Below are 14,920 nucleotides of genomic sequence, written 5' to 3'. Positions count from 1 at the left end.
TGTTTATTGCTCTATAAACAGCAAAAACCAGAAATACATAATATCTGCTGAACTAAAATTTTCGTGATTCTGATAATGAGGGAGGTCATTTTTCTATATATCCTTATGATTTTGCAGTCATCTGAAAATCTTTAATTTCAGGAAATGGAAAACTTCCCTGAGGGGATCCACATCTTTGAACCTCCTCCCTCCATCCCAGCTTAAAAGGGCTAATAATAGTCACTGCCCTGCAGAACATGTGACTTTCTTCTTCCAAACCATCTATTGACACTGATCAGTTTTAGGAGGTACTGGTGTCACACGATATAGTTTCTTCTTAAGGTGGAATACCAACTAACAGCAAAAGGGAAGACAACAAGAAATTAACTGACAACCATGCTGTGGCCTCATTGTGAATAAAGAAAAGTAATTTGGGGAGTATTCATTCAACAGCATTTTTAAACAAGTCCTGTACAGGGCCACATGATGAAGGTCCAGAATGTTGTAATATCTTAGGCCTAAGTCTGTCTATACTGGTACGTTCCCCTAAGCTCTAATTTAATCATAAGAAGGGCTTTCAAAGTAGGGGTTGGGGGGTAGGGAACCCCAATTCAATTCAGGACAGTGAACCTGAGTTACCACCATGCAAGCAACCAGCAGAAATGATCCTGTCTATGCACAGCCAATGACCAAAGTGGCCAAAACTGGCTTTCAAAAGCCTTCCCAAAAGGGGCCAGAATAAGCGATTGTGAATTGACACCCACCTCCTTGGCAGCCTGCAGCTCCCACCACATCCTCTGCCCTTCTAGACTCAGAACTGGCTGCAAGTGGAAGCAGCCAGAGGACGGGGTACAGCAAATGCTTAATAGTGTTTCCACTGTTCCCACTAACACCATGGTTATTATTGTTATGTGAGTACAACTCCTAACACCATTATTATCACTGTTATGGTTATGTGAGTGCACATGCTGACACCATCATTACTGTTGTTATGGTGATGTGAATATACACACCCCTAACCACAGGGCTCATGAGAGGTACTTTAGCTACTCTAATAACAACAATGACACAATAACTATTATTTACTCAGCTCGTATTATTTGCCAGGCAGTATGCTAAGCACTTTACCTTACTTAGACATAAGAATAACACTATGAGGTATGCACTGATAGGACGCTGAGGCTGAGCAAGATTAAGTCACTTGCCCACAGTCATACAGTTAGCAGGTATAGAACTAAAATCTGAAGGTGGGAAATTCTGACTTTGGAGCCCCCACTATTACCACCGTCTGTTTCTGTGACTCCACCTGGTCAGGGAACATCCTATTTACCCCCATTACTCTATTAACTGAGCCTTCTCAACTTCTAAAGTGCAGTGATTGGTCACCATGATCTAAGTATGACACTGTACAGGATCTAGAACAAGTCCTCACTTGTGGAAACCAGAGCTGGGACATACTGTGTGGGGTAGTGACATCAGTGCTGCCACCTTCCTCCTCTGTCTGGCTGGGTATGGCTGGGAACACAGTCCACCAGCATCAACACAATTACCACTCCCATGGGCTTCACCGTTTCCCCACCTTGAACCTTGACGCAGTGGGGTTACGTTTTTGGAACTTACGTTGGTATAATAAACCATCTTTGTTTTTCAAACTTCTATTTCCTGTTAATTCTAGCTGTCTTGAGAGATGACAAATACTAAAATTTACACTCTTTAGAAGACAAAAGCAACCTCTGAAATGCAAGAAAAATAACACTTGAGTTAACAGTAACATTTACATTCAAATTCTATTGCGAGATGGCAAAAGTTAAGCAACATTTAAGGACTATGAAGTTTCATTCAATGGTTCCATAGTTTTGTTGAAATATACAAAAATATTTTCTTTAAATTCTACTTAAAAGACAATGTGCAAATTATCATTTTTTACAGAAGTAATTACATCCATCCTCAAATGTTCATTTTTAATCATCTAACTACGACTTTCAGGTCCAGTGGGAAAAGGTTGTTTTAAACCTCCGTCTGCTGTCTAAACACGTAACCTGCAAGGAAAAACCTCCAGGAGTTAATTTTTTGTACCAAAAATGAAAGCAAGACACAAAAGTCAGTTTGCAGTCAGATGTGATATGAAAGCCAGCACAGTTCAAAATCAGAGAACTGGAAACCAGTTTTCTCCTTCCCTCATTCCTGGTGGTAATTCCAGAAGTCTGTACCCTGCTTCCTTTAGTTTCTTATCATTATCGATACACCATACACAGATCTCACAGTGCATTGTACTCCACACATTTTGATGGATCTGTAGGAAAATGTTTCTGACAAATGGTCATTAACCTCTTCAATCCCTGAAACAAGAAAGAAAATAAAAGTTACAACATGGTTGAACTATTTTTAATTGCCCCTCTCGGGACTCACTCCAGTTGTCAATGTCTCCATCAAAGTGCAGCTGTCCCCAGCAATACCACTCACATGTATACCTAGAGAAACATTTATTAATGTGTACTTAGAGATATATATGTACAAGAATGTTCACCACAGATCATAATAATAAGACAAAAAAACTGGAAACAACCCAAAATTTCCATCCATAGGAAAATACATAAACTTTAGTTTGATCATAAATGGAATATTTTACAGCAGTAAAAATGAATGAAGTACAGCTACATATACCAATTCGGCCTGTCTCAACCAGGTTCCAATACAGAATTAAGCTCTAATTGCCCAGCCTAAAGCATCCATTGTATACGAGATAACTTCTCTCCTACACATCTAAAATTTAGGGAGCTACTTACGTACCATTCTTGGGAGAATTGAGAAAATAGCCATTCAAATTATTTTCTGTGTTCTGTGGTCCAGATGAAGAACTCTGGTTGAGAAAGGCCGATAAACATGAATCATAGAAACAATCTCAAATTTTTTAGAAAGCAAGCAGCAAAAGGCTACATACAGTGTAATACATTTTTATAAAATTCAAAAACAAAAAACTCATAGTGCTTAAAAATACATATATAACACAGAAGAATTGTTTTTGGAAAAGCAAGGAAATGACAAACATATTCAGGATAGTGGTTACTTCTGGGGTAGGGGAGGAAAATACTGATTCAATGGTCTTCAGAATGTTCTAGTACTTAAGCTAAGAATAAGGCCTTTAGATATTTGTTTTAATTTACTTCATAACTTACATTTTACATGTATTCTTTTGTATGTACCAAATTTTACATGATAAAAACATTTTACTACAATAGTTAAAACTGAGTACAACATTCCAAATATGAGCTGGCCATTCTTGCAGAATTTGGTAGAAGCAGTTACCATACTGCCTTTGTTCTATGCATTTGGCACCTGTAACCATGACCTTTGGCTTTTTTCAGACCACTACAATATATGCAGCTAATTCCTGTTGATCTCACAAAATTCACATGTTTTCTATTTCTTCCACAACTCGGCCAGTTCTCCAGTGTATATAACTTCATAGTAATTTTTTTAACTGATGATGAGAACTCAATTAAATTTCACTCAGTCTCTTTTAACTCTTTCCTTCAGTCTGTGAGCTTTTAAAATCTTTTTTTTTTTTTTTTTTTTGTGACCAGTAAGGGGATTGCAACCCTTGGCTCGGTGTGGTCCACAACACACTCAGCCAGCGAGCGCACCGGCCATCCCTATATAGGATTCGAACCCGCGGCCTCGGCACTACCAGCGCCGCACTCTCCCAAGTGAGCCACGGGGCCAGCCCAGCTTTCAAAATCTTTAGTTGGCATTTGGTTCTTAGTTATTCTTCTTAGCCCTCTTATCCCCCATGGAATAAACATGCCCATCTAACCCATTATCCAAATTCTCAGTATCCGTCACAGACTAGGGGCAAGGGTGGAAGCCTGCGACATGCCACTATAATTCTCTCTCAAAATCAGCAAGAAATCCCATTAACTGTTTGATCTATCAACCTACAGCTTTCCTTGTTTACAAGGAGAGACTTTGTCAGATGTCTTACTGAAATCTATGTATCTACAGCAATACTGATTAGTTACGAAAAACAACAACAGAGCATACTAGCACTTAATTTTAATGACCCTCCCTCCCAAAGGAATTTTTTGCACAAATTATTTGAAGGTCTCTCACCCTGAGTTCACAAAAATTAAAACCACCCAGTTCCTATAACAATAAAAAGAACAATGAAAACCTATCCTCGCAGGCCAAAGACTGACCACATTCAGGCCTATATTCGATATTGATTATGAAAGTATATACAACACATGACCTGGTATTTAACTAGTATTCCACCCCAAATTCATTTTCTTCCCTCAAAATGATACAACGAAATATCTACTCTTCAAACAAGGAAGAACTCATGATACAGTGGGGAGAGCAGTGTGTATGGCTATAGTTATAAACAACCCAACAACCGAAGAGAACATCTAGAAATTTGGGAAGAAAACATAAAGAATTGCCTCAAAATGCATGCTGGTATAACAGGTACCTAAAACATCATCAAGCATTTAGAACTTCTACTCTGTAATTACCAAATATTCAAACAACTCTTTTTTTTTTTTTTTTTTTTTGTGACCGGCCGCACCGCGCTCAGCCAGTGAGCGCACCGGTCATCCCTATATAGGGTCCGAACCCGCGGCGGGAGCGCTGCTGTGCTCCCAGCGCCGCACTCTCCCGAGTGCGCCACGGGGTCGGCCCTTCAAACAACTCTTAAGTTCAGTGAAATCACTAAAAACAAAACAAAACAAACGACAAAAAGAAATCCCTGTAAAAACTGTTTGGTCCCATGGCAAGTAGACAACACAAATACAATTTATTTCTATGAAATGAGCTATAATCTAACAGATTCAACATCAGAGAAATATGATTTTGAAATATTTTACTTAAAGTCCTTTGTGGACCCAAAGATTATCCATATTATACTATTTAAGAATTAGAGGTGTGGACGGAGGTTATCTTTCAGCTGATTTCCAACAAGAAAGACTTTTGCAGGCAGTGCAAAGAAAAAACATGTAATTTGCTTTGCTCCTCATTTTTTTGTTCCCTGTGCTAATCAGGTATTCATTTTAGCATAAAGATCATTCCTTCTCATAGTCCAGTTCTCTTGCTGTGAATTCTAATCACGTGTACGCAGAATTGTGATCTGTAACCACGGAAATATATGTGATATCACTAATTTGGCATCTTAAGAAGAGAAGCAAAACTAGGAAAATGAATACCCTGATGAAATACAAATCACTTTAGTCAGCAACAAAACACAGCAAGGACTGTCACGAGCTAGTAGAAGGCTAACTGATGGTTAAGACTGCCGGAGGTCATTTCCCTTACATTGTTAGAACTGGAATCTTAGTGTTTGCTCCTTACAGAAGACATCTATGATGCTTATCTACACTCACTCAGCAGATGCTGTGATTTAAAAATATATACTAATATTCTGCCTAAAAGCTGCCAAAAGCTTGTGAAACTCAACAATCCGAGTCATAAATAGTTAGCACAGAACATTATGATAAATTTTTGTAATAAGTATCGATGGTACACAGCATAGATTTTTAAAGGTGCGTAATCTCAGGACAGCATATGGTTATTTTCCAAGTGGAAACGAATCTTTTCAATTAGACACCTCAGGATTTCTGTTTCAAATTGCTTGTGGATGCTTAAGCCAATAAAGCAATGAGCTGCTTAGACTAGCTTATTGTAAATAGCTTAAGAACTGGTGGTATTTTTAATTGACTTTTAATTTTTATAAAAGCAATATATTTATTTTAAAAATTTATTCAGTGACTACTATGTGCCAACCACTATTCTAGTCTCTGGGAATACAGCAAGGAACAAATGAGCAAAAATCCCCACCTTCACTGAGATTATATTCTAATAAGAAGTCAGACAAGAAACAAAATAAATTTGTAAAAAAACAAAAAACATGTTCAAGGATGACAAGTGCCATGGAAAAAATAAAGCAGGGAAGGGTGGCATGTGGATGTGTGGGGCAACTGGAAGGACTTTGGCTTTGACTGTGTGAACTAGGGAGCTGCTGAAGGGCTCTGAACAAGAGAGCAACATAGTCAATCTGGTTGTGTTTTAACTGATCAGTCCGGGTGCTGTGCTGATGACAGACTGAAAAGGGGCAAGGACAGGGGCTCAGGGACCAGGAAGGAGACACTGCAGGAATCCAGGTGAGAGATGGTGGTGGCTGGACCCACATGGCAGTAGTGGAGGTGGCAAGAAGGGTTCAGGTTCTCGATCTGCTCTAAATACAGAACCATCTAGGTTTGCCGACAGATAAGATATGGGTTGTGACAAAGAAAGTCAAGGATAGCTCCAAGTTTTGTGTGTATATTAAGGAAAAAAAAAATCAGACAATTCTTATATCAAATAATAGCAGCCCTCTGACTTATTCTTTCCAATCCCTACCTCCAGCTCCCCAGAGGTGACCACTTTCAGACCTTTTAAGTTTTTCTCCTAGTAATTATTGCCATATTTCTGACAGTGCTTGATTTTCCTGTTTCAGGTGTTTTACTGATTTCCTACATGAAAGCTCAAAAGGCTTCAGTCCTCTCACACCACACCTCATGGCCCCACAAATGCAATGCACACACCCACCTAAAAGCACCTTCTCTCCCCCATCCTCCCTGAAATCAACATTCAGGGCTTACCTCATAAAGGCTACACAAACACCATTCAAAGTAGAGCCAAATACTGTATTATGCTGACCTCTCCTTTCATAGGTCACTGCCCCCATTTTATTGATTTTCTAATCCATCCTCCAATAGTGAGACCTCTCAATATGACCAAAAATACCACATAATATAATCTCTTCCTTTTTTTCCTGAGCCTTTATAAGTGACCTATTTCTCTTCTCCAAAGCATTTGAAATCTCTTAGCCTTGGCCTTCTAAACCTGCATTACATCATGCCTTGATGTGAGACCTTTCCTATTCATGTGTTCTGTGTTAAGTGAACTCTTCTTTTCATTCTAAAAACTCATGCCCTTCAGCTCTGGAAAGTTTTCTTGCACTAATTCTTTAAATCTTACCCTCCAATGTCTCTGTTCTTCTTTTCTGGAATTTGAATAGTTGCAAACCTTATAGATTGACCCCCCCCCCCATTTTCTTATTTTTCCTACTTTTGATATTTCCTAGTTAAATAATTTCTAATTATATAATTTTGAATTATAAACTTTATTTTACAACCCTCTAATTTAATTTTTAAATTTTTGCTATAATGTTTGTTTTTTAAAAGCTCATTTTGATTCTTTGACTTTTTTTTGTAGCAGTGTTCTTATTTCATGGCTACAACCTTATCTAAGGATATTAATTATAGTTTTCAATTGAAGAATTTTTCTTTTATGTTCCCTGTACTATAATTCTGTTTCTCTGAATTCCTTTTTATTCTGTGTGTTTGTTTTGGTCTCTGTCTTCATGTTGGAGACTTTCTCCAAATGTCCGGTGATTCTCAGGTGAATATTGATATTAATGAGGAAGGTGCTGCAGCGCTAAATGGAAATTTCCTAAGTGGGAAGGGCTTGTTGACAGGACTTCAATTTAGGATGATATGGCAACAAGCTGATTTTTTCATAGGAGAAACACTAAACATTGGTAACTTGGCTCTCTCTTGGGTCAGTGTCACAAAGAAAAATCATCAGAGGAACACAGTAGAGAACAAGAACTAGCGGCCTCATTTGTCAGCATATAGACTTCCACTTAATTCTCCTATTTTCAGTACAGCATCTCACCCTTCCTGAGTGGTATGATCACTCAGAAATAAGCCTGTTTTCTGTTAATGGGAGTAGAGTGGGGGGCCCCATCTGCACAGGGTACTAGAAGCAAACTCTGGACTGATTATCCTCATTCTCAACCACTCCCTGTGTTTAGCTCTCTCCCATGGTCTGCCTTTTAGAAGTGCCTAGTAGTGCCCATGTCCTGGACCTTTCCAGATTCTATGGTGGAAACTGAACGGCTCCTTAATGACTTCCTCCCACACGATATTTAGCTATATTGACTTTTTAAAAAATCAATATGTTTCTAGGAAAATATTCTGCATTTAAAAGCCTAATTGATGAACTATACACTTAAAAATGGTTAAGAAGGTAAATTTTATGTTATGTGTATGTCACCACTATTTTTTAAAGTCTAATTGGAAGCAATACAGAATATTCTAGATACAGAATAAAAATATCAAATATAGCTATAGTTTGTTGTATCATAGCATGTGATATAGGATACATATCCTGGATAATGAGTTGTTTATATCCTGATGAATCAATGAACCACTAAAACAATCAACCTGCATCTACTGAAAAGATTAGCAATAGTTTTTTTTATTATTGCAGAAAACAAAAACTTTAAAAAACCAAACCAAGCTATGTCACAACTCTTTACCTAGATCTGCCTTTTCTTTTATATTGTTAGTTAATAATAAAACCTGAGGAAGATTTTTTGTTTGTTTGTAAGTAATATTTTTATTGAAGTATAAAGAACACACTTTATTAAATCAATTTTTTCTGTACCTGTCACCAGCCTACACTATAAGACAAAATTAAAGATGAAGGCACAAATCCATTTAGTGGTACGTCCTAAGAATGTAAAGAATAAGGGATAAGTAAAGTGACATTTTCTACCTAGCTATTTAAAATTCTGTCATGAACTGATAAAGTTCTAATAAAGGAGCAAATTAGCATGCAATACTTAAGTTAAAAATGAATCCTAACTTCAGACTAAAGGCATGTTCATTTGACCTGAAATGTGATGCTCAAAGAATGTGTACTTAATTTCCACACTTTTAACTAACATCTGTAGTCATGCATCATAAAAAGGCCAATACTTCAAATACTGTCTACAGGAATTCTTTTCATACAAGTGTATCATTAAAACTAAATTTTATTGCACTAAATTTGATCCACTAAGTTCCCTAATTCTTTCTTATATCCACTGCTCAAATTGTATACTTCAGCAGGCGGGTTACTGGATCCAAATTTTCTTATGGTCATCCTTGCAAAATACTATATTTTTAGAATCTGCCCTTCTCCCCACTCTGTCAAGAATTTCTGGAATGTCAATTTCTTTTCCACTTTAACATACACCTTGTCCCTTCTAGTTTCCTGTCTGCAAATCTAATAAACCTCTCTCTGTATAGCCATCCAAGTCAGACATAAAAATGTTGAGCAGGACAGTATTGATGTCACTAAGAATCCTATAACATGTTATCAGCATCCACTCAAAGAGACATGGATCCATTATTCAGTGCTCCATGGTTTCTCTTGTTCAATGAGCTATCTATCCACAAGAATATTATTGGGTCTACACCAAATATCTTCCCAAATTTCAGATATAGTATGCTCACCTATTTTCCCTAATCACCTTGGGGGGAAATGGAAAATTCTTTTAAATGAGAAGATAATAATTAAGAAGAAAGAACAATGGAAGGAGGACAGATCATTACGCAGCTTCCAAAATAAACCAGAAACTTCTTAAATAAATGCTAGATATACTTTAAAAAATAAAATAAGTCTATTGGGAGATGGAAATCATACCACTGTTAACAAAATGTAATGTTGCCTTTAAGACAATTTTTCTAATTATATGAACTTTAAAATACTACAGCTTTATGCCATGGTATAGGTGAACACAATTAGCAAATTTAATATAATCCTTGGAAACTGTCTCCTATTGGTAAAGCCAAACAACTTTATTTTTTCAACTAAAATCTTTTACCTTTAATACAGTCACTGCCGGTTATCATGAAATGGAAATGTGATTGAATTTCCACAAGTACGTTTGAACTCTATAAAGTCTATGGTTCACATTAGAGAGTGAGGTTGAAATCATATTTTAAAATGCTAATATATGTGAATAAGGCATAAAGCATAACACAAATTAACATTCAGCACTTGGCACTGAAATACAAACAAAAAGATAATTCATGAATATGGTAATGACTACTTTTGGCACAAAATCTGAAAGCACTTTATGCATTTTAAGTAAACTTCCAGAGTATCATCTTCAAGTTTTAGAATTATCATGTAGCAAAAGTCATTATACAGACACATAAATCTGGGATTTATAACAATTTGGCAAAAGCTAGATTATAGTTGATTTTTTTCCCACTAAGGAGAAAAGTTTGGCCAATAACCATAAAAACAGGACTGAGCCCGTGGGGCACTCGGGAGAGTGCGGCGCTGGGAGTGTGGCGACGGGAGCACGGTGACGCTCCCGCCACGGGTTCGGATCCTATGTAGGAATGGCCGGTGCACTCACTGGCTGAGTGCCAGTCACGAAAAAGACCAAAAAAAAAAAAAAAACCATAAAAACAAGTTTATGTGAGGCATGTGTAACTTTAAGAAAATAAACAATAAACATTTTCAACCTATTCACGTAACTAGAGAAGTGTTGCTATATGCTACTTAAAAATGATTATATGCATTAAAGCCAAGTCTTTACTCTCCATACCTTTTTACCCTAGTCGGTATTAGATCTTGAAAGTAACAGAGGATTTACTGTAAAATACACCAAATGTGTTGTTCTTCACTAAACTACCAAATCTCTCCAATGAGCTCAAGTTCTACTTACCAATTGGCCCCCTGTATCATGAGTTCCGTACTTGTGGATTCAACCAACAGCAGATCGAAAATATTTGGGGAAAAAACAGTGCATTTGTACTGAACACGTACAGACTGTTTTTTCCTGTCATTATTCCCTAAACAATGCAGTATGACAACTATTTACATTGCATTTACATTGTATTAGATATTATAAGTAATCTAGAGATGATTTAAAGTATTCAGGAGGTTGTGCATACATTATATGCCAATACTTTTTATATCATTATATATACATTTTATATTATATATACATTTTATATCATTATATATACATTTTATATCAGGGGCTTGAGCATCCTCGGGTTTTGGTATCCTTGGGAAAAATCCTGGAACCAATGCCCCATGGATTCCGAGGGACAACTGTACATATGTCTTTAAAAAAACAAACTGCAGTAGCTTCATCCAGTGCTAAGGTAATTAAAGCACACCACTTCACCCTGTCTTCCATCATATGTGAAAGTTAAAAGGCTTTATTTTATTCAGTGAAGGCATCTTGAATACAAGAGCTTATCAAGAGTTGACTTGCACCCTGTCATGCTATGTCCTATTTACTGTAATTCTTTGTCTGCTCTCAAGACTTACAGTTTGGGGAACTGGAGAATGATTAACCTCCAGAGCAATTGGTATCCTTCCAAACTGCTTACCTGAATATATTTCCGCTGAGTTTCATCATTTAAAACATGTGCAACATGCTTGGAAAAAATCTTTTCCCGGCCAGTTCTGGCATGGATACCAACCATAGTGACACCAATAGGCCAAGGTGCATTTCCAATGGCCATCTGAAGATAAGCATCATTTGCCTGAAAGTTTAAGAAGTGATCAGAAAGGCAAAATATTGTGTTGGTTCAAATTTTGTATTTCAAGTATTTCACAGCTACTTATGACACCATTTTTATCCACCTCTTGAGAATGTTGAAAATATTACCATTCCCATTGTTCAAACAAAAGTGATTAAAATATTTGGTGACTCACTACTCTGCCCAGGACCACAAATGTCCATGGAAAAACAGAAACCAAAGCTAAGGTTATGAGTAAAAAAGACAAACATTCCAGTGCAGCCTTTGTGCACTGGAAATCAATAAGTTTCAGATCTGGAATTAGCGGGTAGGTAATTTGATACACTGTCAGAGATTCTAGTTTGGGTCTCCTTTAGACTCAGTCTTCTTCACAGGTGGTCATATAGAAGATAGAGGCTAACTAGTTTTTCATAACCCAACCTGAAACTATATCCAGTCCCTGCACAGCACTGTAGATCTCCGAGAGCAGTGGGGGCTCAATGTGCTGGGATTATACATAGGGTCCATAACAGATGTGTAAACAGAGATTAAACACTGACCCTCGAGTCAAATAGTGAAAGATGAGATCTGTTCACTTTGGCCCCCCAAACTTCCCACCTGCCAAGGATCTTAAAGCAAAAGCTACAAAATGTGAAGACAGATACCAGTGAAGACAAATGGCTCTTTTTCTTAGCCAAGCCTAACTAGCTATGAGGAAGAAAGGGAAAAAACAAAACAGAAAGCAAGTAAATTCTAAAAAACCTAGAGAGTTTCAGACAAGCTTAAAAAGAGATTTTAATTTCAAAAATAAAACACCTATGTGATTGATATGTAGAGGTGATTAAGAAAAAATCAGGTACTACAAATAGATTAACTAGAAGATCATTTTCTACCCTGAAGATAAAATTTAAACTTGCTCTGATCAACAGATTTTAGAAAGCTTAATTTTAAAAGGGCATATGCACATTTTTATCACTAATTCTCATATATGTAAATATTAACATTGGACCTTAACTAAAAATTCCAATGTTTGGTTTCCCCCAAATTCCAAAGAAAACTGTCCTCACAGGTTATTAAAGTTTCTCGGTTCTTTCTGTAGTTAATACTAAATAAGCTTTCACCTGGTTATTATCATGAGAAAAAGTAACAAGAAGAAAGGCATCCTCTCTAGCAGGAAGGTGATTTGAATTCTTTCTGCAGTGACGGTGACCTTATCCATCCATCCCAGTACAATCATCATGAGTAACAATCATGCGACTGATAGAAACTAAGAATGAAATGCATAACCATAAAGCAAAAATATTTTGAGAAGACTAATTGCTTTTACAGGGAGTAAAATCGCTATGTTGGCCTCATCAGCCTAAAGCTCCACCCAGTCACCCAGGAATGCCAGCAGTCCCTTCTTAGGAGTACAGATTCTCACAGCACCGGAAAAGCAATGTCATTCCCATTTTTCTACCACTCTGGCATTGTTACTGGGACTGCTGCACTGAAATTCTCTACTCTTAGTTTCCTGGCAGGCACAGCCACTAGAAGCCTCCCTCTTCAAACTCTGTCCTATCTCTACTACCCAATACTGTGCACTGGCCCTTCTCTCCTGTTCCCGTCTACAGACTGACAGCCCTCTACTCTCCCCTTTCTAAACTCTAACCCAGGAGCCCTGGACACCTGAGCTCTTTCCCTCTGCCACCTCCTCCCAGCTCCCATTCAGGAGGAACAACACCAGAGCGAGGGAGAAATCTTTCCCTGCAGAGCGTCTGCTATTGCTGCAGTACTGAAATGGGAGAGAAGAATCCTGGCATCCTTACTTGCACATTTTCCCACAGAAACAAATTACAAAGTGGTTAAGTTCCATTGTATCGTTGATATAACAGTTCAGCTATATTATAGATTAAATGGGCTTTTATAGCTGGCCTGGGAAACTGATCTATATAACATTCTTTCTATGGGAAAATTAGTTCCAAGCCATAATCAGCCATTTATAAACTTCAAAATTCAATCCCATTCATAAAATGAACACTAACTATATATATTTCTACTTGAGACCTACTTTAAATATGACTGAGAAAATACAGTTGTGGTTGAAGCTTTGTTATGCAATTCTTGATAATAAAAATGGCAAGACAACAGAAAACTGTTTTTTATTACTAGCTCATTTCATATTTATTCTTAAATCTACTGTGTAAAATCTCCCCATCCCAAATGAACATTATATTACGTACAAAACCTAGATATGCTCATAACAATTTCAATGCATGACAGGGTAACGTACCTTCACATATTCTCTTTGCAACATGAATTTAATAATATCTGTTATTGATTCTTTAATATCAGCAGGAAGATTCTGGAAAAGAAAAAAAAGCATAACTAACTTTTGAAGCTACTATGTGTAGTAAAAAGCAGACTGCACTTATTCTAAATCTATATATTCTATTTTTAAAAGTCAGTTAATAAAAGCATTTTCCAAGAAACCTCACCCTTTTCCGTAGCTTCCTGAAAAGTGGTCTGAGATAGGACTCAGTCTGTTTCTGAGTAGCACTGTTCAGTTTACCCTGCACGCTGCGTTTCACATAATCTTCTCTGGCATTCAATTCTTTAGCCCAAACACCAAGAAGAAACTGTTGAAAGAACGGGTAGATTTAGTCTACAATGCCACCCAGTGGTTCAGGAAGTGTAAAAGCTCTCTAACACAAAACAGCAGACTAACGGCCTTAAAGAAAATGTCTTTTTATTTTACTTTCACTGGCTTTTTACTTTTACTGGCCAGTAAAGGGATCCTGGGAACTAAACCCTTGACCTTGTTATTGTAACACTGCACTCTAACCAACTGAGCTAACCAGCCAACCTTAAAGTAAATGCCTTGATTGATGATTACTACCATCAACCTTTCATAAAAGCATCTAGAATCCTCTGTTACACTGCTTCCTTGAGTGTTTTAAAAAAATTAGAAACTCCCTCAAACTTCTTGGTCATTCTGCTACTGTGATTATTTTCTGTGTTACATTAAGAAGTCAGCTATAAAGAAAAGTACCATGAGGAAAGTAAATACATGCCTTCTTCAATTAACCACTGTAGTGGATTGAATGTCCCCCGCTAAACTCACTGTAGCTTGAATTGTGTCCCCTAAGTTTTATGTACTAGAAACTTGGCCCTCACTGTGACTGTTAAGAGGGTGGGAAATTCTATTATAGTAATTGGAAGGTGGGACCTTGAAGAGGTGATTGGATTGTAGGACCATGCCATAGTGAATGGATTAAAAATGGTGGTCATGGGCATGGTTTGTAGGGCTTTAAAAAGAGAATGAATGAGGAAGTTAGTCTCTCTCTCTGCTCCACCATTTTCACAACGTGGTACCCTGCTATCACTGTTGCCACCACCAAGGCCTTTACCAGCTATGTTCCCTGGAGTTTGGACTTCCCAGACTCAGAAACTACACAACACACTTTTTCTTTATAAATCACCCAGTCCCATGTATTTGGTTGTAAGCAGCAGAAATGGCCTAATACAACCACTATATATAACCAAGTGCATAGCAATACCATAAACATAGTATATGTGTTAGAAATGTTTATTGAAGGTTTGTCTTTCCA

The 14,920-nt window shown here is 37.3% G+C and overlaps 1 protein-coding gene across 3 annotated transcripts in view; it reads right to left on the bottom strand.

The window, feature by feature from the left end:
- Positions 1-1,752: 1,752 nt before the first annotated feature.
- The window catches only part of PRPF18 (pre-mRNA processing factor 18), a 33,693-nt gene continuing 20,525 nt past the window's right edge, over positions 1,753-14,920 (bottom strand). For all 3 annotated transcript variants that reach the window (XM_063099775.1, XM_063099776.1, XM_063099777.1), the window contains 4 exons: positions 13,808-13,948; positions 13,603-13,674; positions 11,199-11,354; positions 1,753-2,318 (listed from right to left, as the gene is read on the bottom strand). In XM_063099775.1, coding sequence (XP_062955845.1) covers positions 2,238-2,318; positions 11,199-11,354; positions 13,603-13,674; positions 13,808-13,948 — 450 coding nt within the window. In that variant the 3' untranslated portion in view covers positions 1,753-2,237. The remainder of the gene's footprint in view (positions 2,319-11,198; positions 11,355-13,602; positions 13,675-13,807; positions 13,949-14,920) is intronic.

The sequence above is a fragment of the Cynocephalus volans genome, chromosome 6, assembly GCF_027409185.1.
Source record: "Cynocephalus volans isolate mCynVol1 chromosome 6, mCynVol1.pri, whole genome shotgun sequence".
NCBI lineage: Eukaryota > Metazoa > Chordata > Mammalia > Dermoptera > Cynocephalidae > Cynocephalus > Cynocephalus volans.
Note: the sequence above shows the minus strand (reverse complement) of the source record. Positions and strands in the feature narration are given on the sequence as shown.